The 23,312-nt window shown below is 41.9% G+C and overlaps 6 protein-coding genes across 6 annotated transcripts; all 6 read right to left on the bottom strand.

Moving 5' to 3' along the window:
* Positions 1–189: 189 nt before the first annotated feature.
* LSM04_002942 (3-hydroxyisobutyrate dehydrogenase) lies at positions 190–1,437 on the bottom strand (the record flags this gene model as incomplete). Its single annotated transcript, XM_067331492.1, has 1 exon — positions 190–1,437. The coding sequence occupies one exon, from the start codon at positions 1,435–1,437 to the stop codon at positions 190–192; it is 1,248 nt and encodes a 415-aa protein (XP_067193054.1).
* A 694-nt stretch (positions 1,438–2,131) lies between these two features.
* Positions 2,132–2,341, bottom strand: LSM04_002019 (Protein translocase complex; the record flags this gene model as incomplete). The annotated part of the gene is made up of 1 exon (XM_067331491.1): positions 2,132–2,341. The coding sequence occupies one exon, from the start codon at positions 2,339–2,341 to the stop codon at positions 2,132–2,134; it is 210 nt and encodes a 69-aa protein (XP_067193035.1).
* A 1,440-nt stretch (positions 2,342–3,781) lies between these two features.
* On the bottom strand, positions 3,782–5,035 carry LSM04_009603 (Oxoglutarate/iron-dependent dioxygenase; the record flags this gene model as incomplete). The annotated part of the gene is made up of 1 exon (XM_067331490.1): positions 3,782–5,035. One exon carries the CDS (start codon positions 5,033–5,035, stop codon positions 3,782–3,784), a length of 1,254 nt encoding a protein of 417 aa, XP_067193218.1.
* Positions 5,036–5,886: 851 nt separating this feature from the next.
* On the bottom strand, positions 5,887–7,383 carry LSM04_006493 (uncharacterized protein; the record flags this gene model as incomplete). Its single annotated transcript, XM_067331489.1, has 1 exon — positions 5,887–7,383. The coding sequence occupies one exon, from the start codon at positions 7,381–7,383 to the stop codon at positions 5,887–5,889; it is 1,497 nt and encodes a 498-aa protein (XP_067193150.1).
* A 541-nt stretch (positions 7,384–7,924) lies between these two features.
* On the bottom strand, positions 7,925–8,431 carry LSM04_008172 (Complex 1 LYR protein; the record flags this gene model as incomplete). Its single annotated transcript, XM_067331488.1, has 1 exon — positions 7,925–8,431. The coding sequence occupies one exon, from the start codon at positions 8,429–8,431 to the stop codon at positions 7,925–7,927; it is 507 nt and encodes a 168-aa protein (XP_067193176.1).
* A 691-nt stretch (positions 8,432–9,122) lies between these two features.
* LSM04_008343 (Dynein heavy chain) lies at positions 9,123–23,024 on the bottom strand (the record flags this gene model as incomplete). Its single annotated transcript, XM_067331486.1, has 1 exon — positions 9,123–23,024. The coding sequence occupies one exon, from the start codon at positions 23,022–23,024 to the stop codon at positions 9,123–9,125; it is 13,902 nt and encodes a 4,633-aa protein (XP_067193183.1).
* Positions 23,025–23,312: the final 288 nt, after the last annotated feature.

Here is a 23,312-nt window from a genome sequence, read left to right as displayed (position 1 = left end):
AACAAAAACAACAACAACAACAACAAGATCAATAAACAGGTATAACCTTACTGCACATATTCAGCGGTATATCTGCGAATCCAAGATCGTTCAAAACTCACCCCCACCCCACCTATTTCCATCAGACAAAAAAGAACAGGAAACAGAGACCACCACCACCACAACAAAAAAAACCAACAACAACTCTTCTTAATAAAAGTCCTCCTCTCCAAACTCCGTATACTTCTCTGCAGTAGTTGTTCCACCAATACTGCTACTTTGATCCTTATTAACATTATCACTATTAGTACTATTCATATCACCACCAAATCCAAGATCAACACCGCCGCTACCAAGACTATAATCAGCTATATGGGCATTCATACTTTTCTCCATTTCATTACTGCTATTCTTATTCTTATTATTCTTTTCTGTTACACGTCGTCTACGCAGTTCGGCTTCGCCGGCCTGTATGTAATGCACGGCGGCGGCAATATCACGATCCCCCATTCCCGCATCTGACGCTGCTGCCAATGAACGAAGTGCGGCATCCAAGACAGGAAACGGTTCATCTTCCTCTTCCTCTTTCGCTACATTTGCTCCATTTCCATTTCTTACTAGTGTCTTTCGCTTTGGAAGTGAGGCATCGAGCAGAGAAAGATCCTGCAACAACTTATCGACGCTAGCGGTGGAGGTGGGTGGGAGTTTGTCGGGATTGCGAATGAGATCCTGCAGGAGTGGCGCACTCCGCCGCAGCATCGTACTCGACCCCCACGAGGCATCCAACACCTGCACGAGTTTCTTCTGATCGTTTACGCCCAAACGGTGCGCCATCGTGAGGGCCTCGGCGGCCGCCGCATTATGCGCCGCGACGAGGGCCTGCGTGATTATTTTGGCGGAGGAGCCGCTGCCACTGTCGCCCATGTGAATAATATTATCGGCGTACATGTGAAATATGGGGAGGAGTTTCTGAAAGGACTCCGCGGGGCCGCCCACCATCAATAGTAATTGCGCATTAAAACACGCCCGCGGACTGCCACTCATCGGCGCATCTAAAAAGTACGCACCGCGACGTTCCGCCTCATGGGCGCATTCGCGTGACGTCTCCGCATCTACGGTAGTGTGGTCCACGATGATTTGACCTTTACGTGCATTTCGCACTAATGCCTCAGTGTGTTCGAGGAGTACATAGCGGGCGGCGTTCACGTCGGCGAGTGTTAATAAGAGAACATCGCACCATTTCGTCATGGTGGCATAACGGTCATGTGTACGCATCGCACAGGCGGCGCCATCGACGGCGAGATCATCACACACACGACGTGCCTTCTGCAGTGTGCGGCTGTGCAGTTGTAAATAAACGGCGCCGTGGGACTTAAATCCAATATTGCGGGCAATTGGAACACCCATGTTCCCCATCCCCACAACACCAACGTTAAGGGAGCGTTTTACCACAGACATATATATATATATATATATATATGGGCACTGACCGTGTGAGGACATCATAGATAGATAGATAGAGTAAAAAAAACAAACAAACAAAGAAAATGAGAAGGAATAGTAAAAGGAAGCATTGGGATCATTTACGGAAAGCATCGAAAAAGAACAACAGTATTAATGAGAACAACAACAAAGATAGATAGATAGATAGATAGATAGAGAACATGGTGATCATCATCGTGAGCGAATATCAGCAAGACGCAATAAGACAGAAAAGAAAAGTATTTGCTCACATAGTAACCACATGGAGTTATACATGTGCAACAAAGAGAAGGGGGAAACAAGAAGGGGAAAAAAAAGACACGCACAAAGAGAATAATAACAAGTCATCAAAAAACACTGCAAAAATCAGAGTTCTTCATTCTTTTGTTTTCTTGTTGTCTATTTTTTTTTTTGGGGGGACATTCCCTCCTTCTTTCTTTTTCTTTTTTCTTATTTTCTACTTCTTTTCCCAGTTTCTTTGCCTTCCTCGCCAGATCCGCGTTTTCTTCGTGATTTTCTCTTTTTTGGTTATACTTGGGCGATGGCACCTCTCATGTCAGTGAAGGAAAGAACACCATCATCACCCCTACCCCTTCTCTTTCTCTCCAAACGTACACAAAACAAATATATATATATTTATATATACATATAAATATTAGATGTACGACGACTATGCCCCTAATATAACATTGTTGATGGGAATAAAGATAACCTTCACGAAGAAACCGAGAAATCCCATAACGACGAATCCCACAAGTGTTGCCATACCCGCTGAGGTGAACTCGCTGTAGTTTGGCTTCTGGCACTTACGCACAAGCATACGGCTGTTGCGGGCAAAAGCCGTAATGGGGTATATCACAGTCTCATCAAGGAAGTCCATTTATTTTAAATTTTTCTTGTATGGGCTGTGTTTGTATTTTCTGTGTCTGTTTGGTTATACGTACAAAAAAAAAAAGAGTTTATCTCCTTTTTTTTAATGTAATAATACAAAGCTATAAGCTAATTTTCTTTCTTTTTCCTTTTTTTTCTCCTTATAAGGGCGAAAAGCGTACCTTTACAACTAAGTATGGCACTGGTCTTTCTTTGCTGAGCACTATTGTTACTTTTTAAGGGAAACAAAAAAATACTTTAAAAAAAGCAAAAAGAAGATTAAATCATACATTAGACATGAGGAGAATAAATACAACAAAGAGAATTCCATATGTATATACTTCAAACAGTGTAGATAAATGTGTGGATATGTCATACACAGACACAAGCACACACACAAACAGAATAAGAGAATATGATGAAGGGGGGAAAAGAAAGAAAAAAGAAAAGAGTCCCAAGAATGACTCTGGTGCTATCGTTTTTGCTAAACATTTTTTTTTTCTTCTTCAAGAATGAAAACAAAAAAAAAAGAGCAATTGATGTAAAAATAACTAATCATGTATGTATGTATGTATGTATGTATGTATATATATGTATATGCATGTATGTAAAATACCAATACACAGCCAAGATATTTCTTTCCACAAATACGTAGTTTTTTTTTTGACTTTGGTCTTCTTTTCTTTTTGTTTTATTATTATTACCACTACTATTATTACCATTGGATCTCTCCTTTTCTCAGACTCCTCCTCCTGTCATCCTTCTCTTTTTTTTTCTCTTCACCACCAATGCTTCAACAAATCAGTGAAAGTCTCCCAAATGAACTTTTTGACTGAAGTCTATGTTATCTATGCTGCTGCTACACCACAGTATACCCCAACACAGGTAGAGTTAACAAGGCAAGACAAATTAGTAGTTCAGCTTCTTTCTCTATTGTTTTATTTCTACTTTTTTTCTCCCCATCCAAATACAGTTATTTCTCCTTCCGCTGCTACTTCTCGTGAAGAGCAATAGCAGACACAAATTTCTGGGGCAACGCAACACCCTTTCCCCACAACCGAATACACCCACAATTAAAACACCACCACCACCACCACCTAATAATAATAATAATAATAATAATAATAATAATAATAATAATAATAATAATAATAATAATAATAATAATAATAATAATAGGGAAGCAGGGCACTAAGTTGCCTACTTTCTTTCTTTCTTACTTCTCTTTATCTTCCTTCTAACTTCCCATTCATATACCTCATCTTTCTTTGGTGTGCTTCTCTCTCTCTCCCCCCTCTCTCTCTCTATATATATATATAGAGAGAGAGAGAGAGAGAGGGAGAGAGAGCAATATGGGATCATCACCCACACTCATGTAGATATCAAATCATTGCTTCTCCTACCGATGTTGGATTAATGGTGTGCTGTTTATTAACAGCGTCTATCTATCTTACTGTGAGGTTGGCATCAAATCACCAGCGTAGAATCCCTCCTGTGCATCTAATGCAGGATTCTCATCTTGTTGCAGCAGCGGCTCCACCTTCGCATCATGGTCTGGCAGACAGAAAAAGACCACACTGCAGCGACTACTGCCATTCTTCACACTTCGTACACGATGCGGTGTTGCCTCCAACAATCCACCCGTCCACTTCTCAAGAAAAAGACCGGCATTCACAAGAAGGGCGTCGTTTAGTACAGGCACCGTAATGTACTTTCCCTCCTCTTCATCCCACACCTCCAGACCCCCAAGGGCATCCTGGGCGAGTAGTGTCACAGTGCTGAGATCCTTGTGGGTATCCAGTCGAACCATCTCATCACTGTTATTATTATTATCACTGTTATTATTATTATTAATGTGGGGTTGGGCAAGTGGTTCTTTGCGTCGAATCACCTTTGCGCCTGCCCGCACCTCCACGCCTTGTGTACGCCCGCCCCGCAGCACGTGTCCGAGCGGCGGGTAATATTTCGCCTGCAGATCACAATCGTGGCGGCTGTGAAATGGCGTGAAGAAGTCGAGATCGTAATCGGCGTGCAAATCCGCGCCGCCCTGCGGAGTTGTGGGCCGCACGCCAAGTCCACAACTGATGTGCCGCAGGACATCCAGCGAGACCGCCGTGCAGAGATCGTAATAAGCCAACAACATCTCACGATAGTCCGCCATAAACGTATCACTGCCTTTACCACCGCCCGCACACGGGTGATTCAACAACACTTCCCACGGTGTTGGGCGGGCAATCATCGATGTGTACTCCGACGGACTCCATCCACTTAATTTATAATACGGCTCTCGCAACTCCGCCGGGTTGGCGACCTCGCGGCCAACGGAGAAACACTCAATCGCATCATCCACACCACTCGCCCCAACGTAGCGGTAATAACCGCGAAAACCAGAAGTGGTGGTGAGGCTTTCCAACTCGTGTGGCGTCATGGGAAGAATATCCGTACGTGGGGCGGTGCATTTAGCGCTGCCGGGTGCCGGTGTGGAAACAGCGGGTGGGAGATCGAGAATGTAACGTTCAAAGAACGTACGACTATCACGATGAAGTTGGTCCAATATCTCTTTTTGAATAAATGGATGCTGTACATAGCAGTATCCATGAATTTGTAGGGCCTCTAACAACGCATTACTAGCCGTTTCTGTTACATTTTCCGCACCACGGCCTATTTTTACAAGAGTAGAAAAACGGGAAAATGTACGACGCATCGTTTTTTTTCTTTCTTTCTTTTTATTCCTTTTAAATTTAATTTACTTTTTTCCTCTTGTCAAATTCTCTTGTCTTTTTTTTTATCTGTTTTCTTTTCTTTGAACGTTCGCTTTCCTTTACTCTGTCCACGTGTAAAGGAGTAATGATCACGTTTCTTACGCCAATTTACTCCTCCTTTTCGTTATTTTCTCTCTATATATCACACGTATTCTATCACCCAATCTACACTATGTACGTAGTCTTTTTTTCTTTCTTTACTTTTCTATATATATGAATGAATCACTATATCTATATAGATAACTTTATCTGTATGTGTATGAGTTAATGTGAGTCAAGGCACAGGGTAGGGAGGCAAGAAAGAGAAAAAGGGGAAAAGGAAAAAATATATCTATATGGAGAATATCATAACAACGAGTAAAGAACATATGTCTTGTCATATGCGAGAATCACACCAGAATAACATTGAAACAAATATGTTTATAAAGGGGGCGAATAATAGGCCAAAATAATGTAAAAAACAAAAAACAAAAAACAATGAACTGCCCCCCAAAAAACTTCCATATATTCATTTATTTACATAAATGGTGTGCAATACAGAAGACGAAAAAAAAAAAAAAAAACAAAAAGCATGTTGTATGTTTCTCTGTCTAAAGGGACACACCAGAAAGGAACATTATGAGGACAACAACAGATATGTATATGCATAGAGTAGACATATAAACAAAGAAAAAAAAAAAAGGAGTCTCAGCACATTGCTTATGGTCTCTCTCTCTCTCTCGTCTCCTCCACACCGAGGTATGCAAGAAAACAAAAATAAAAGCAAAAACACACACACAGACACAAAGAAGCATTACAGAGAAGCTACTGGACCATCAAGCATAAGAGCCTGATACTCCTCCAAGTCCCGTTCTACCGCCTCCATAATACTCTCTTGTTGCTGCAACAACTCATCATAGTCCACAACCGACTCGTAAAATGCACGTTGGCACCGCGGTGAAAGTGGCAGTGACTCCTCACGCTGTTCATATCGCCGCAACAACTCCGCACCGTCTTCCCCGCCCAACGTATTAGCGAGATCCACCAACAGTGCACGCCAGCGGCGGGAGTAGTAGCGGTAATTGTGATATGCCTCTTCAATGCGTTCATCAAGGAGTTGACTGGGCACCACACGGGGAACATCAACGGGTTCAGCCGCATCCCAATACGCCATTCCAGCACACGCATCACGTTCCCGCAGATCACCGTTCGGAAGTGAGACAATAGTGAAGCGTGGTGGTGGTTCCAATTCGCTACTATCGCTCATCAACTGCTTTTGTTGTTCACATTGGATTTGCCATGATGTTTTCCCAACACCACTATTGTTTAGTTGCCTCTGCAGTGAGACGACAAGGGAGCCACGCACCTCTTCGCCGTGGCAGCTTGGAACCTTTGATTCATTCAGGGAGTGACCGGGAACATCCATACGCCCTTTGTGATCTCTAGCCACAATAACGTTTTCACCGGTGAAACAATTTTGTAGGTGATCTGGAAGTACTACCGGCGATTTCTTAAAGTGTTTTGCAATTTCAGTGGTATAGCGTTCAAATTCTTTATTAGCCTTCTGTAATTCCTCATCACGACTCAGAAGCATTCTCTTATAAACGTCAGAGGATCCCCTGCCAGGGGCGTTATCTGCGGCAGCAGCAAAAAGAGCACTGGATAAGTTTGTTATTGATGTTGGTGATGATAGTTCGGTCTGAGCGGGTATCACATCTGGTGGTTGTGGTACTGGTTCCACTTCTTCTTCGCAGAAGGAGTCACGATCTCGTATAACAATCAGAGAGGGTTGACTCAAACCAAGTAGAGCGTCTTGCTCAGTACTATAATTAACCACATGTGGTTCAAGTTTTCGCTTTAATTGACCGAGTTGCTTTTCTGCTTCTTCAACGTGTCGATCAAAGTGTGTGCCGGCCTGTAGTAGTTGTTCAGCACGACGAAATAACGCCTCTCTATAGTGCAATGTTGAACCTTCAGACTCCAATCCAGATTCCTGCCCTGTACGCAGGGATGCGGAACTCAGTTTTAGTTCTTCTTTTCCATCTTCTTTCAAATTCTCTTCTAAAGTGTACGATATCGGTTTCTGTGTTTTTTCTGAAGAAACATGAAAGCACATTTCCACATCCTTCAGATAATGCGCTTCTGGGGAATGGAGATCTTCGTCGTCTTTTCCTACCTTTACACGGTTGCTGTTATTGTTATTATTGTTTGTGCTGCTGCTACTATCATCACTTTCTTTCAACAACCTATTCTCTTTCCCATGGACATCTACACCTGCACTCACACTATCACTACCACTACCAGAATCCATACTGTATGAGCCAAGTGACGAAGAAACCTATAGAGCTGTTTAGCCTATTTTCGAGCGTGACTTTACATAGTAAGAAATGAAAATAAATGAAAAAGAAAGAAAAAAAATATTAGCGAAAAAGAAAAAGATCAATCCAAAAGAAAGGAAAAACACTGCACAATAGGAAAAGGGTATAAACACCTTTTTCTCTTTTTTTCTTTCTCCTCTTTGCTTCTCCGTGTGAATATAAGCGTTTGTGGATAAAGAAAACGTATCACTCTTCGTTAAATAGAAAAGCAGTAAAAAAAAAATTACCACATGTTTTCCTTTTCTATAATATTATATATGTATATTCTCTTCCCATAAGTTGTTCTTGACATCATCATGATATCCTGTAGATGCTATATTTCAAGACCTATACACCACGTACACGAACACTCTCACTCCTTCTCTTCCACTCTGCAAATGAGCCATACAACAAATTCCATATATTATCTACAACTCCTATTCCTCAGTTTGTAGCATTTCAATTCCCCATACTTCCTTATTTTCTTTTGTCTCCTCACCAACGCCGCATCACGTATGTGTTCCAGTACTCCTTCGCCATTTGTGTGTAGTTTATCTTCGCCATCTCGAGGAATCCCATCTTATGCAAATTTAGTCGTGGTTTTGCCTCAGGAAATCGTCGTTTTGCCCCATCAGCGGCTAAAAAGCGAAACATGGCCAAACTCCTTTCGCAGCTTTGCACAGCTACTGCAATTTGCTCTGGATCACGTAATTCAGCTCCCTCTCGGAATTTCTGCCGAATTATAATGACGAACCGCTCATTCATTTGCGCGTGTTCATTTAACTCACAGAGCGCCGATGGAGGGCAGAGAACGGCTAACTTCAACCACTGCCGGTATGAACGGCAAACACGGTACTGATGTGGAATACCAGGAAGATCCGTACCCGCGCGTCTAATCAAATCGGATGATACAGGGGCTACAAGCGCCGTGTTTCGCAGATTGCTATGACAAACGCAACTCCTTTGCATCATCGCTAACGAAGAGTGGGTTGTTTTAATCATTTTCAGACCCACACTCCTTTGTTGTTGTGGGTGTTGTTGTCGTTTTTTTTCTACTTCCTTTCTGTTTTCTTGTACTTTTTTTTTTTACTTTTCCTCCTCCTCCCAAGGGCTTGTTGGAGTTGCGTTTATGTGTGGGTCTCTGTATGCGCAGTCTCCTTATACGGTCGCCATCACAACAGACACATTCACGTAATGGTAAGAGAGAGAAGAAAAAAAGAAAAGGAAACAAAGGAAACAAGTGCATATAAACATTTAAAGAAAAGTGACACAGAGGATGACATCTCGTCAATGCATTCAAGAGAAATCATAAGAGGAAAAAAAAAGAACACAGTATTTTTCTTTGGTAGTAGTTGTAGTAGCATTGATGGTGATGGTGGTAAGGGCTATGATACACCACGAAAATCGTTTACATTGATCACCCTAATACATCTTTTTTTTAAAATATTTGTTCCCCTACTTCCCTGAAAAAATTGAGTTTTCTTTTGTTTTTTCTTAAATACATGGATCTAATTTGCTCTTTTTTATTTTCTTTCTTTCATTCTTTCCTTCTTCTCAAATGGGAGTAGGTTGCAAACTACACGTTTGCCTCCCTCTATCGTATCCCAATTTCTTTCTTCTTTTTTTAAAATAAATTTATTGTTCTCTTTCACTTTTCCTTCTTTTCTCTCCCTCGCTGTGACCTGTGAGTGAGTTAGTCTGTGGAGCCCAGCAAGGCGACACCTCGCATACGCCAGTAGGCGTCGTCCTCTGCGACGGGGAGATTGACATCGAAGATCCAGTGTAGATCTGAGCGTGTTGGGTACTTGTACACTGGGCATCTGTAGTACTCCTGCTTCTTCTGCCGCTCCTTCATCTGCCCTGGTTTGATTGGCGCATTCTGATGCGTCTGTGGGGCATCCTTGTTCACGGCGGAGATGAGCAGCATGGGGAGTTCTCTGAAGAGATCCCCTGGCGGTGGGTCCTTGAGCCGCTTGTTCACCTTATCCCACATGGCGCTCTCGAGGAAGAGGCCGTAGATGACGACCTCCCCCCGCTCCGTCTTGAGGTCCTCCGGCTTCGGCTCCTGCCCCGGGCGGTACTCCGCCGAGCGGACCTCCGTGCGGGTCTCCACCTTGTCGAGGGCCCACGGGATGGGCTCCCCGGCGTGGCTGCGGGTGATCTCCTGCCGCACCGACGTGAGGAATCCCTGCGGGTTGAAGAAGCCGGGCAGCCAATACACCGCCGGCCGCCCACTGCGGCCCCAACTGTCCAGCTGCTCGTACCGCCGCAGCACCTCCGCAAACCAGAGCGAGATGTTCGGCGACGGCCATCCAACCGCCACCCACGACGGGGGAACACGGGCCGCGTACAGGTAGTCCAACGCATCCTGCAGCGCCGGGGTGAGGATGATGGTGCCAGCCACCGCAAGCTTGAGGTTGGTGCAGGTCTGGCGAATCACACGGATCGTCACCGAAAGACGGTCAATCTCTTGACAGGCAAATATAGAAAGCGGTTGGCGATCGCTAAGGTACTGCTTACGGTCTACCGTCCAGTTCTCCGGAAGCTGACGCAGTAAGTTATCTGCCATCGCTAACACCTTCTCCTCACGCGTTACACCACCACGGGTAACAGCATCACGAGGCTGAATATCAAGAATCGTGGTGAGAGCTTCTTGGGCTTGACGGGTACGATATGTAATATCCGCATTGGAGTGCATTTGGAATACCTCCGTCGTGTCTACATCTGGATACGTCTCACGAATAAATTCACGATGCTTATTCATATCATCAAAAGGTGGAATCGCGTAACTTGGGGCAAACTCTATTAAATCACCATTATTGCTACTATTGTTACTGTTCACATTTTGTTTGCCGTCAATAACCTGTTTCGTATCACGTACCTTTTCAGGGTTAGTAATGCGTACATCATATAAGAACTCTGTAATAGCCTTAAATAGGGCACGATCATTATTATCTGTAATACGTCCACCATATTGAATATCTGATACCATATAACAAACTGTATCACGATTCACTGGATTCTTGAGGGTTTCACCAATAGTTGTCATATGATTAATAAGGAATTGAACAGAGGCAGTCCAATCACCCTGATTGAATTCATACGGTACACTGAAACCAATAGGACCGAACTTACGACGTTCTACCACGACAGAGTGTAAGAAACACTGGGTAAAAAGCATTGGTTTCCATTCAGGACGACGGAACATTTCAAGATAATCTTGTGACATCCATGAATATGTACGTACAAGTCCTGCTTTTATACCTTGAGGGGGTTCATTAGTTAACTTAATGGACATTTGTAACAATCCAATAGGGAATGAATTATGCGGTTCTGTGGTAATCCACAATCGTGCCTCTTCATGAATTTCTGCTTTCTTTTCTCCAGGAATTTGTTGTTGTCTTAGTTTCTCCTCTAATTGAATCAAAAATGGTAAACCAAGATGACAGTTCTGAAGTAATGCCCAATCTCCATTGTTCCACGCACTACCTACAATACTCATGGCCGCTTCTTCTTGTCCCTGTCCCATAGAAATAGGGAATATCTTTTTCTTTAGTGACTTTGCTGCGGCTTCAATAAGGGTTGTAGGATCAGATCCTTGCGAAAGTAAAAACACAATAGGAGTCATACCATTTGTCTCTTCCACAACATCATGAAGTTCAAGTTGTTGTGGTTCTGCAAATTCCTTACCAAGAGTACGAGCAACATATAAGTTTGCTGCCAACATGGCACGATCTTCACGTAATGCACGAACAATAAGAAGTCGATCAAAAGAATCAAGTTTTTCATTTATATCCGGTACTGGTATACTTTCAATCATATCAGAATCAATATACTGACGCCAAGCTTGTTCATTACGCATAATAAGATCTGGTACCTGTTTAAAAGAACGCGGTACTTGCTCTGATAGTGCGAGAATGTTTGCCCACATCTTATCCTTAATCCATACAAACGGTTTTGAGCGTTCCACCTGCATCGCACCTCCTCCTTTTAAGAACACATCAAATGAAGTAGAATCCAAATTTCCAGCTTTCATTTGTATCTTACATGCCATTAGCAGTACAAATAGCAATTTATGCTTTGAAAAGAGCATACGAATAATGTACTTAAATACAGCCATGGTAAGATAGTCAATAATACACTGAATACGTCTACTGGTAACAGGATGGTGTTCCGATCGCTGAATAGAACTATCAAAGATACCATCAAATTGCACAAGTGAAGTTTGATACATATGACTTACAAGTGACATTTCCACCACAAGGAAGTATAATACAGCACCACGAGTGGCAACTGGTCTATATTCCTCACATGCACCAGCAATACGTTTTTTAGTTTCCAAAGCAGTTGCTAATTTCTCAGCAATTTCAGCTGATGCATCTTTGGTTTCCTGTAGGGTTTGAATAAGTGCCACATCATCAATAAGGTTACCTTGTGATTCACTTAACTGTTTAAGTAAACGATCCTCAAGATTTTTACGTCTCTTTTCATTACTGTTAATATCTTCAGATAATTTGGCACTTTCTTCATTTAATTCTGCCTTTTCACGGCCAATAACATGTGATAATAACTGCTGCTCTAATCCTTCCATGGTCACAGTAAAATCAATAACAAGACTCTTAGCGAACATCTCTGGTGTAAAACTTGGGTTTGGTAATTTCGTAGTAAGGAACATACTGAAGTTCTCATTATAGCTCATTTCCTCTCCATTAATTCGAATAATTTGTGTTTTACCACTTCTTACAATCTGTTTCTCTAATACAGGATCAATCATAGGATCAATTGCTTCTGGTACATTCTCCACAATAAGGGGAAGACCTTTATCAAGTTGTTCTTGTAAATTCATCACAAATGTACGATCACTTAATTGACAAAGTTTACCCTGCATACGTTCGGTACGTTTACGAATCCAGTTAAGTGCTTGTCCTTGTGGATCAATCATCAGTGGAAATTTGGCACTTGTCGTAATCATAATAGCATTCTGCACAGAGTGATCATCCGCTGGTAAACCTTCTAGTTGCCAGTCGGCAATAGTAGTCTCGTCTACGAGAAACTTTACCACGTTAATATCAGATGTTACAGGAATCTTTAACTCCTTACACTTGGGATAAAAGTTTTTGTACAGTAATTGATGACGGAACTCTGAATTAAATGGTCCACAGTAAGAAATAAAAGCACAACTTAATGCGACATCACCCACCAATCTTTCAATAAGTGATTTAAAGTCATTACTCTGTTGTGTCCATCGTTCACGTTCCCCAGAAAGAGCATCGATAAGTCCATTTGCACTATCCATTCGTTGTTTTGTGCGGGTAGCATCATCCTCAAGTGCTTGCTTCTTGGCGTTTTCTTCTGCCAATTGTTGATTATAACGTTCCACCTCTGCCGTTACACGTGCCAGTTCTTCCTCCTGTTCCTCCTTCTTTTTATTGGCCACACGAAGTTTAATCGTAGCAATACGTAATTTCTCCCGCTTTGGTGCGACAATCTTCGCAATATTGATGTACTTGTACATACTACGAACCCATGTACAAAGACCTGCAATATTACCAGACGCCTTACGTGCCCGTTCCTGTGTAAAGTCCTCCATCCATAAATACGGCAGCAGCAACTCACATGTCTCTTCATTAATGTAATCCTTCTGATTCTCACCAAAGGAGCGGAGTGTGTCTAATGTGCCCGAGTCTGATGCCAATTGTCTCCCACTAAACTCCCACGAGTCGGTGATCCACAAGGCCCCTTTCACTTCCTCCGCCCCGGGCGGCAGCAGTGGACGGTGTAATAAGACAGACACCGCATCAAAAATACGTTTAATCAACGCCGGGGGATTTGCTAACTTCTTCAGTGTTGTAAAGTCATTGGCCGTGATGGAGTTAAGAGACTCAATGGCCTCTAATAAGGCAGGCTCGGCGGCCTCGAGATCTTTCTTGGCTTCCGCCTCACCTTCTGCGACAATAGCCGCATCTCGTGCTACGGTTTCTTTTACAACTTCAACTTCCACACGTTTCTTCTCCGCTTCTGCGGTGCGAATTTCAATTTCTTTCACCAACGCATCTGTCTCCTTGCGTTTGTTCTGAAGCAGGACTTCCTTTTCTTGTAACTGTGTTCGCATGACTCGTACATCCTCACCAGCTTGATGAAGTTTCTGCAATCCCTTGTTAATCTTACCCGCATCCTCGTTAAGTTCCTTAAATTTCTTGTTGTACACACTTGTGTAGGATTCAATAAATCCAAGATAGGATTTGGGTGTACTGTAGACTGAACGTCGATAACGTGTGAGGTATTCCTCTGACTTTTCCAACATCAAAGAGTGAATGTCTGCCATAAGTTCCACAAGTGCCTTTTTGTTCTTTTCCTCCGTAGCCATTTCAAAGGATTTTAGTGTACGTGAGGAGACATCCAATAAGGCTTGCTTGGGCCAAGGGAAGAACCAATTGATCATACAAGAAGAAACAAGTGCAGGGAACTTACGAGCACGTGTACGGAACTTATCACCAACAGGAGAGAAGCATAATACAAAGTGCAGACGTTCTCGTACACGATTAATAAAGTACTTCCAAAGAGATTCATTCATATCATCAAATTTTACAAATGGATCCTTCTTCATAACAGGACGAATATCATTAATAGCGGAATCACGCTGATCTGAAGCAAATAGACCAGCGATTTCACCATTTGATAAGAAAGAGTTGATATATTCAAGGAAAATTTCTTGTTTAATATCATTATCTGTGAAAAGCATCGTGACTGGTTTCTTTGTGGCTGCAACAATATATTGTTCACGAATGGCATCAAACAATTGGTTTACACCGAAACCTTTTGATAAGACCAACGTAGCATATTCTTGAGAATTCACATGGGCAGCAAGACGTGTAAGGGATTGTTTACCGCTACCACCCACACCCACAAGTAGAAGATTACCTCGTGGAAGTGATAATACACGAGAAATACGTGAAACATTCTTTACGGCGGCCTCAAATAAAACAAGTTTTAATTTTTTCACACGACTTTGTTCATCATGTGCCTTCATTGCACGTAATAAACGATCTTGTAACATGTCCATAGAAGGTGCTGGTTCATAAATACGTGGAGCTGCTTCTGCGATTTCACCAGTCTCAGGGTCAATAATAGGATCACGTAGATAATTGGCCATGTAAATAGGTTCACGTACTTGATCCACAATTTCCCTATATGGTGTTGGTGTTAAATGATGAGCCACACAATCCTGCAAATTCTCATCAAACCAACGTTTATCCGTTACACTGTTAAGTTTATCACTAAATACACGAGAACACTCATGCTTCCATATTCTTATAAGTGTTACAGCATCTGTGATAATTTCCCATGGTTTACTAGTGGATCGTTTCTCTGGGCGATCGGGATCGTAGAACATACCAGCTAACATTATACCCTGTGTAATGCGTGAAAGATCTCGCAAGTTAAAGAAGTAGTGAAATTTATCCGGTGTTGGTAACATTCTCTTTGCAATAGAACGCCAGAAATCAATAGACATTTGTGTCAACATCTTTGCAATATCCTGTACTCCACGTGAGTAATTATCATTACAGAAACGTCCTTCAAAAATAACACCAAAGATCTGCTGTACTGAACTCTCCTCTGGTAAAGGAACATTAAACACAGAAAAGTGTCGTTTAAGACGATTTGGAATATCATTCTTTCCACCAGATGGATGTGACATAGCAGCCATATAAACAAGTCCAGAGAGTTCCTTACGACGACCAGCAAGACCCAAATCATACACCATACTAGATTCCACTACCTGACGGACAATCTCATTAGTAATCTGATCTCCCCATTCATTGATTTCAGGCATATTTATATCATCAATAAAGACTGTTAACTGTTCGCAGTTCTTTGGACCAAAAGTAGAACCCATACGTTTTTCTGTCATATCATCCAAAGCGTTGTAGAAGTTTTGTGGGGTTGTCATGGAAGAAAAATTTAACTTTCGGAAGTTTGAAGTTTCTGAATCGCTCTTAATTTTCAGTAATAACTTTTCCATTGTAACCGTTTTAGCTGTACCACTTACCCCAATTAACATGGTGGGTCGTTTCTGCATAAAGTTACAATTTGTAAGGAAGTGTAAACGAACAGAGTCTGCAGTAGGAATAAAGAGTGTGGCAAAATCCAATCTATCATCACCAGGGTACTTCCACTTATCCAGAAATGATGTCCAATTTTCCCATTGACCAGATTTACAGTTAAGTGAAAAGTCAAAGATCGTACCTTCAGACGATGGTGGTAAATCTTCATAATGCTGCCGCACAAAAGCATCAAACTTAACACGATCTTTCGATTCCAACATTCCGCCAAAAGCCCATGCAATACTAAACCAGTAGATCTGAAGTGCTAGCGCATCACTTACAGCCACTCCATCGCCTATTTCCTCACCAAGAGCAACGGCGAGATGGAAGGCATTAATGACAAGATGTGCGGTGGAGGTTTTCATAATAATTGTACACTCTTTTTCGTAGAATTCAGCCACCTTCTCGGTCATATTGGGTTCTGTAGATCCCTCTGTGGTTGGTAAAAAGATAGCTAGTAATTTCTCTGCCAGCAGTTGATTGCATGGAACCACCACATCAGATGGTAATATCTTACCATCCGCACTGGCCTTAGCTCGTAGTTTAGATTCCAATACTGGTTTCCAACCGAGAATAACATCTGAAATGAAAATAATACCAGCACGTGATACAGTAGCAGGAGAAGCATTTGCTAAATTTTCCACTTCAAAACAGCATTTCATCGTATCTGTCATTTGAATACGATCACCATTGGCAAGTGTCAGGAGTTTATTATCATCAAGCACGGTGTTAAGATTCTCAATCCAAATAGCATCCACTGGACCATCACAGATAATCCATATATTTCGCTTCTTTGCATTTCGTACAGCTGTACGCCAGAGAGACGAAAACACACCATCATGCCAATCACCGGATACATCAATACGTCCAAACATTTGTGGTGCTGTAATGGCTTTAGGATTCATACGAAGTTGTTGATGTGGAACTGTTGTACGGCTTAAGGATTCTGTCATAACTTCATAACACTGTGTCTTACCACACATAGCAGGACCAACCACCATAATACCATGTCGCACTAATTTCGTTTCGTACAATTGCAATACCTTATGTACCCACGGTGTCCACTGTTGTAAACCTTTTTCTTGAATAACTTTCGCGAGTTCACCCTCAATCTCTGGGTGTGTGCCTTTAACAAACTGTCGCCCAGGGAACATATCACGTAAAAGAGAATCAAAGAGTTCAATATCTTCAAAGACGAGTTTTGAAAAGTTCATATCACGTAGTGTACGCATAAAGAGATCTTCTTCATCCTTTCCAGGATTACGACGAAGTACCGCACCGGCCGTACGTAGTACAGAAAGAATATTACGCAGACCAAAGTCATAGTGTCGTTGTTTGGATAACTGCTCTTCACAGAGTTTATAAAGTGTAAAGAATTTCTTGCTAAGAAGATCATCCAAACTGTATCCCTGAGAGGCAAGTTTTACCTTCATAATAGTTTGACGATCTGGAATCATCATAGTAACACCACGGAAAAGAATTTTAAGATTCTCTGGCAACTCTTGTCGACCAGCATAACCTGGATTCATAGTAATAAAGAAGCCAACACCAGGCATAAGATCCGTTACCTGTCCATCAATAAAGATAAACTTTTCTTTATGTTGTTTGAGAGCCTGTAATACGCAACTCACTTGTTGGGCCACAACAGAGAGTACAGGAAGGTCAATACGGTTAAACTCATCAAAACATCCCCAAGCATTAGCTTGAGAGAGACCACGAATAATTTTTCCCATAGCATGACGATCCAATTGATCGGAACAGTTAAACACAACACAGAACTTACCATACGTTCGCGCCAGATCCTTTGTAGTTTCTGTTTTTCCTGTTCCTGCAGGTCCAGCAGGCGCACCACCCATGTACATTGCAAGTGCTTGTGATAATGTAATATAACAACGATCTGTTAGTGGTGTAATCACAAGACGTTCCTTCACACCTAAGTACTCATTACAGTACTCCGTATCGGAATCGGCAATAGAAATAATAGTAAGATCACGTTCAGGTTTATAATAAAACCTTGCCTGTTTAAGCCAATCAAAGTGTGTAATATCTTTAATAGATGCCTTCTGTAAATCCATAAACACTTCTTGTTGATGGACCTGAATCGTAATAAGTGTTTCCACATTTGTACGCATCCGCTTAGGCTGTCGCTCCAGCTCTGGTGAAGTTGTCATATTCACAAGAAAATTCTTCACAGCATCACACTTGGCACGTGAGGACGCCGATTCTCTACCACGTGCCCGCATAATTCCTTTCGTGATACACTCCGTCACATCTGCTGTCCAGAAGAACTGCAGCATCAGCAGTGAAACCTGCGCCGGATAGCGATCAATGATAGAGCCGAGATAATTGGTATTTCCAAGTAATGTGCTGAGTTCCGTCACACTACCCTTTACCACTTCCCGCACAGTATCGGTCATACCAGCACAGAGGCGATTTAGCCAGTCTTCCACGTTTCCAACACACGGTGTGGGTTCACGCATTAACAGCGATTCCCCTTCGCCCGATATCATTTCCACAATTTGGAAGTACGGCTGCGCCCCCGCCTCGCGTGGTTTGACGCGATCAAAGCGTACAGATGAGAGACCATCAAAGATAGATGCGAGATGGGGTTGAATAGACTGCGGATCACTTGCTTGTGAGAGAATTTCCAGCAGTACGGTATCGGATACAAAGTAAAAGCGAGGGAAGAGATTTCGTTTCTGCTCAAGATAGAGTGAAAGTTTACGTTGACATTCATCCAATTGTTCCTTTAGATTTGGTAAATTCTGCAATAATTCATTTTCGTAACAGAACTCCAGTACATTAGGTGTTTCATTCGCCTTATTCATAATCTTTTGCCATGCCTTATCAATCATAGCAAAACGTTTCGCTTCTTGTGGCAATTGTTTCATAATATCACCACCGGCAAAAACGGCTTCAAGATACTGCCATGTAAACTGCACTTCTACCCATAACGATATAATTTCACTTACCTTTACAAGTTTCTGTAAAAAGCTCTGTATCGTATCTCGCATAAAGGCGCAATACCGAGAAGACAACATAGAGTTAATAGCCAATGATGATTCATCTAATGCCTCACGTTTGGCGGAAGTGTCATCTCCCTTTAGAATAATAGGACCTCGGTGTTTAAATTCAGAAAACTTTAACTCCTGATCTCGCCAAAGTGCCTCCTGTGCACGGAACTTACTCTCCACCTCTGCTTCACGTACAGAGGAACTTGCAATATCAATAACTTCATCCGCCACACGTAATAAATCCGCATCTACGAGATTCTGTAATTTAAATAAATCAGGGTCTGTACGCCACTTATGTCCTGTCACTCGCATAATCTCTTGCCAGTGTCGTTCTACCACTGCGGGATTTTTCAATTCCTGAATCACCGGTTGTAACTCCATAAAGTCATCAAGGATCTTTTTCAGTTCTACATATGCATCCCAGTCACGTAGAGATTTGGGTAATCGCTTACACTGACTCACAAACACACTAACCTCTTCCGCAATGGCGTCAAAGTCAAGTTCACACCATAGCACATCATTGTAGCCATCTACCTTCTGTAGAACATTAATGTAAAGTGTGTAGAGTTTATCAAGAAGCTCCAGCTCCTTCTTTGTTTTCACCAGTTCTGGATACTTATGCTGTGGTAAACCAAAGAGTTCCTCACCTGCCATGTGTGTCATCCATTTACGATATTTATCATCAAATTGACGTTGATATCGTTTCAATCGCTCCATGGCCTCTTGTGGTTTAAGTCCCTCCACCATTGGACCATGGGCATCATAGTCATTACGGAAGGCAATAACTTCCGCCCCAAACTTCTGTACTTCCTGTGTGAGACCCTTTTTAAATCCATGTTGCATGTAATTAATTTCATCTGAACGGCATTCAGCCAATTCATGCAATTTTCGCCACCTGAAACGAATATCCTCCACACGGTCAATCTCCTCTTTAAAGAGATGCACGTTAAACCTCTGCAGTAATGCGTACGCTTGTTGAACAGGGTAAAATTGAAACTCCACCACAGATTCTCGATCACGAATTTCTTGAAGAGTTTCCATAAGCATACGAAGATCCTCTAGTTTTTCCTGATCAGGAATTGGCATTGAAAGTTGATGTGCCTCCTCATCCATCTTGTGTGTAAGGGTATCAAGATCTAACTGGGCTTTGGCATGTAACTTATGTGAGAATAATTCTCGCCACTCTGCAACTTTGCGAAGAAGATCTGTCTTAAGTGGTTTATTTTGCAAAGCAAGACTTCCAATATTAAAGACAGGTGTTAATGCCTCAATCTCTTCTTGTAGTTCCACATATTTACGTAGAATAGATTCAAAATCATCAAGTGTTGGGGATGTAGCAATAAAGGCTTCATATGATGTATCCTTATCTGCCCTCCAGAGGTGTTCATACTTGCGGAAATGATTAAGGTACTCCATCACCTGTTTCTTAAGGCCATGAATACCACCAGTTAGTAGTAAAACCACCTTAACAATTTCCTTATTTTTCGCAATTTCTTCAAAGAAAGACAATACATCATCACCAAGACCACTCCATAATGTCATATATTTACTACAGGAGAGTACCGCCGTTGCACATTGGTTAATGGCCTTCTGTATCTCATCTAGAGAGGGGTTTAAATACACGTAAGGTTCAGCGTTAATCAATTGAACGTCCACATCAAAAAATGGTTTCTCAACAAAAAGAAATGAAACCCGATTACGTGTACCAACACGTTTCTTCAAGAGATTTAATGAACGTGTGGTACTCGTAAGGATAGCTTTAAACATGAGACGATTAAAGTGTCCTTTTAAAGTTGCAATACGTTCCTGTGTTACACCATCAATATTGGCAACATCATATGAAACGCCTTGACTTCCGAGAATACATGTAATAACATCATCTACAGCACTCTCTACTTCTCGGTTTTTAACATCCATAACTTCGCATTGTTGTCGAATATGTTTTTCCTGCACCTGTACAAATTGATCAAGTGAGAAGTGATCTTCAAAGATGTTTACAAGAAGTGTAGAAGAGATAAGCTTCAGATTTACTTGAATACGGTGATGAATGATATCGTTTACTTTTGTCACGAGGGCATCAAGTTCTTGAATAGCCTTTTGTACTCTCTCAAGGTATGTGTCCACATTCATTGATGTCCATGTAAGAGTAGTTTCACCAGGAAGAAAAACGGCATCAAGGGCATCAAGATTTGGTTGAAGAAGCGCACGTGTGATTCCAACAATTTTACTACGTGTTCCACCAGCACGACCCACAACCCGTTCATACTCCTTTACAAGATATGAGAGTTCATTATAGAATGTTCTCAAACGTTGTTCTTGCATTAATACCATTTTTGCAGACATGGGTACATCAATATCACCAAGAAGCATAATAGCACGGGTTTCCTTAATTAGCTGAATAATTTCCACATCAAAATTTACAAGTAAACGACCTTCATGACGCACAAGCAAAGTGGCATTAAGCCCTGATTTACTTGACTCAATAGAACGTTTCCACGCATCTACCCAAATAGCCTCAAATTCAATTAATGCAACGGATACCTTATTGTATGTACGTATCACTTTTTTGCTATCTTTCGTATTGGCCATAATAGTACGGTTCGTTTTAAACCGATCCATGGGAGATTTAATATGACGTAAAAGTTGTCTTGCCCAACTGATGGCTCCTGCAACAGGTGTCATATTACGTGCAACAGGTGGATCTGTCTTGAAACGTTCATACGTCTTTTGATCATTCTCAAGTTCCAGGCCATAGCTATGAAAGATAACTAGATACTTAGATTCTAGATCAGCAGCAAAGGCTTCATTCCTTAAAATACGCTGATATTTTGCAAGAAGTTGTAGTGCATCATCTGTAGAAGTAATATTTTCAAAAGAGGAGTTAATTGCTACCTGCATAGATGTCTCTAGTTCTGCAATACGTGTTTCAAAAATTTTAAATTCCACATCAAACTTATTATTATCGTGAATATCGAGAATGTCGGTAGTCTTACCACGTAAATGTCCCAAATATTCTTCAAAACGTGGAATAAGACCTTCCATTTGCTCAATATTGTATGCTTTAAGTTCCATAAATTGTTCTACAGTGCTAAACACGCTGATAAGTTTGTCTACACGCTTGGTAAAAAGATTAAAATGACCCATAAATTTCAATTCATCAAAGTCAAATTGTTTTCCATCTTTTCGTGCCAATATTTCCTGGGCTTTATTGTACTCTTCATTATAAGCTTTATTACACTCCGCACTTAACTGAAGTTGACGTAAAAGTTCTCTTAAAGTATCAAAATGCTGAGCATTTTCCCAAATACGTCCACGTACACCGGAAGGATTGATTGCCGATTTACACGACAATACCATAGCATTTGTTATTTTAAAAAACAATGCCGTCATACGTTCCCGCTTGGAGTAATAGCGGGCAATAGTGTACATCATGCGAATGTTTGAGATAAGCGATGGAAGAATGTTAATAATTTCTGAGATATCAGAGGAGTATAATACATCAAAGTACTTATCAAGTGATCGCAGATACTTTACGTTTTCCCGTGCCTCTGCCAATGCCTCTGTGAGAGCGGCATCCACTTCTGTCCAGCGTGTGATGAGTGGACTCTTCACTTCCCGCAAATACTGCATAGCCCGTGCGGCCTCCACGACGGCGAGTTGCTCCTCGACGAGATGCAACTTGGCGAGTCTGTTCTTCCACAAGTGAATCTCCGTCTTTGGCCCCGCCTTTTCATCCGTTAACTCATTCTCGTAGTTTGGCGTCTGCTGGACAACGTTGTGAATGACTTTAATCCAACTCTCCACGGTTGTCGTGAGGCTGTGCACCACCACAGGGTCATTGATGCCCCCGCGTTTATTTACACCGCCGGTCTGCAGGAGCCGCCACGTCTCCGCACTCACCGGCTCCAACTCATAACTCTCGCCCTGCAGCTGCTGCAGCTCCGACACCCGATCGGCATAGCGAAGGAGATGCACAATAAACTGATTACGCTCCGCCACGGAGTTTTTACCCCACTTGCTGAATTTATTAAACAGCGGGGTGTACACCTCCATAAGAAGGTGTTCAAAGCTCTGCAGCACATTGGCTTCTAGGGTCCCCATGGCAACTTCTTGCACAACTTGGTTGGCGTCTTTGGAGCTGATGACCTTTCCGTCGTCAGAGCGAATGAGGTAGACGCAGCGCTTTGTTAAACAGGGAATTTTCTCTTTCATGGTATTAATAACACGCAGTACATCACCTGCACTTTCCTCTGCATCTGGGTCTGGTTGGTAAGTAAAGAGCAATGTAGATGCCCCGCGTCCTTCCAACATATCGTGCACCACCATGAAGTTTGGAGATCCGTCAGTGAAGTTTAAATCAAGTTGCTGCGTGAGACGGCTCACCGTGTCGGGATCACCGCAGGCGAAGAAGTCCTTCACGCGGGAGAAAACATACAAATGACGCACATCTGAGCGGATTCTGCGATTTTCTTCCATGATTGATGGTTATTGATAATAACAAATGATGTGCAGTATTATTGTTCGCACCTTTTTTTTTCTGCAAATTACAAAAAAAAAAAAAACACCAACAGCAATACACAGTACAAGTCAATCCTATACGCGGTTAAACAGGCTAAGAACAAAAAAACAAAACCTGAGACAGAGAGTTGGGTTTCTAATGGTTAAATCTCTCCTCGGACTATATTATTATTATTATTATTATTATTATTACCAGCAGGACACTAAAATAAAAAGGGAAAAAGAAAAAAAGAGTAACAAAAGGAA

Source organism: Trypanosoma melophagium (genome assembly GCF_022059095.1).
Source record: "Trypanosoma melophagium isolate St. Kilda chromosome Unknown ctg18segment0, whole genome shotgun sequence".
In the NCBI taxonomy this organism is placed as follows: domain Eukaryota; phylum Euglenozoa; class Kinetoplastea; order Trypanosomatida; family Trypanosomatidae; genus Trypanosoma; species Trypanosoma melophagium.
This window is presented reverse-complemented; position numbering and strand designations above follow the sequence as displayed.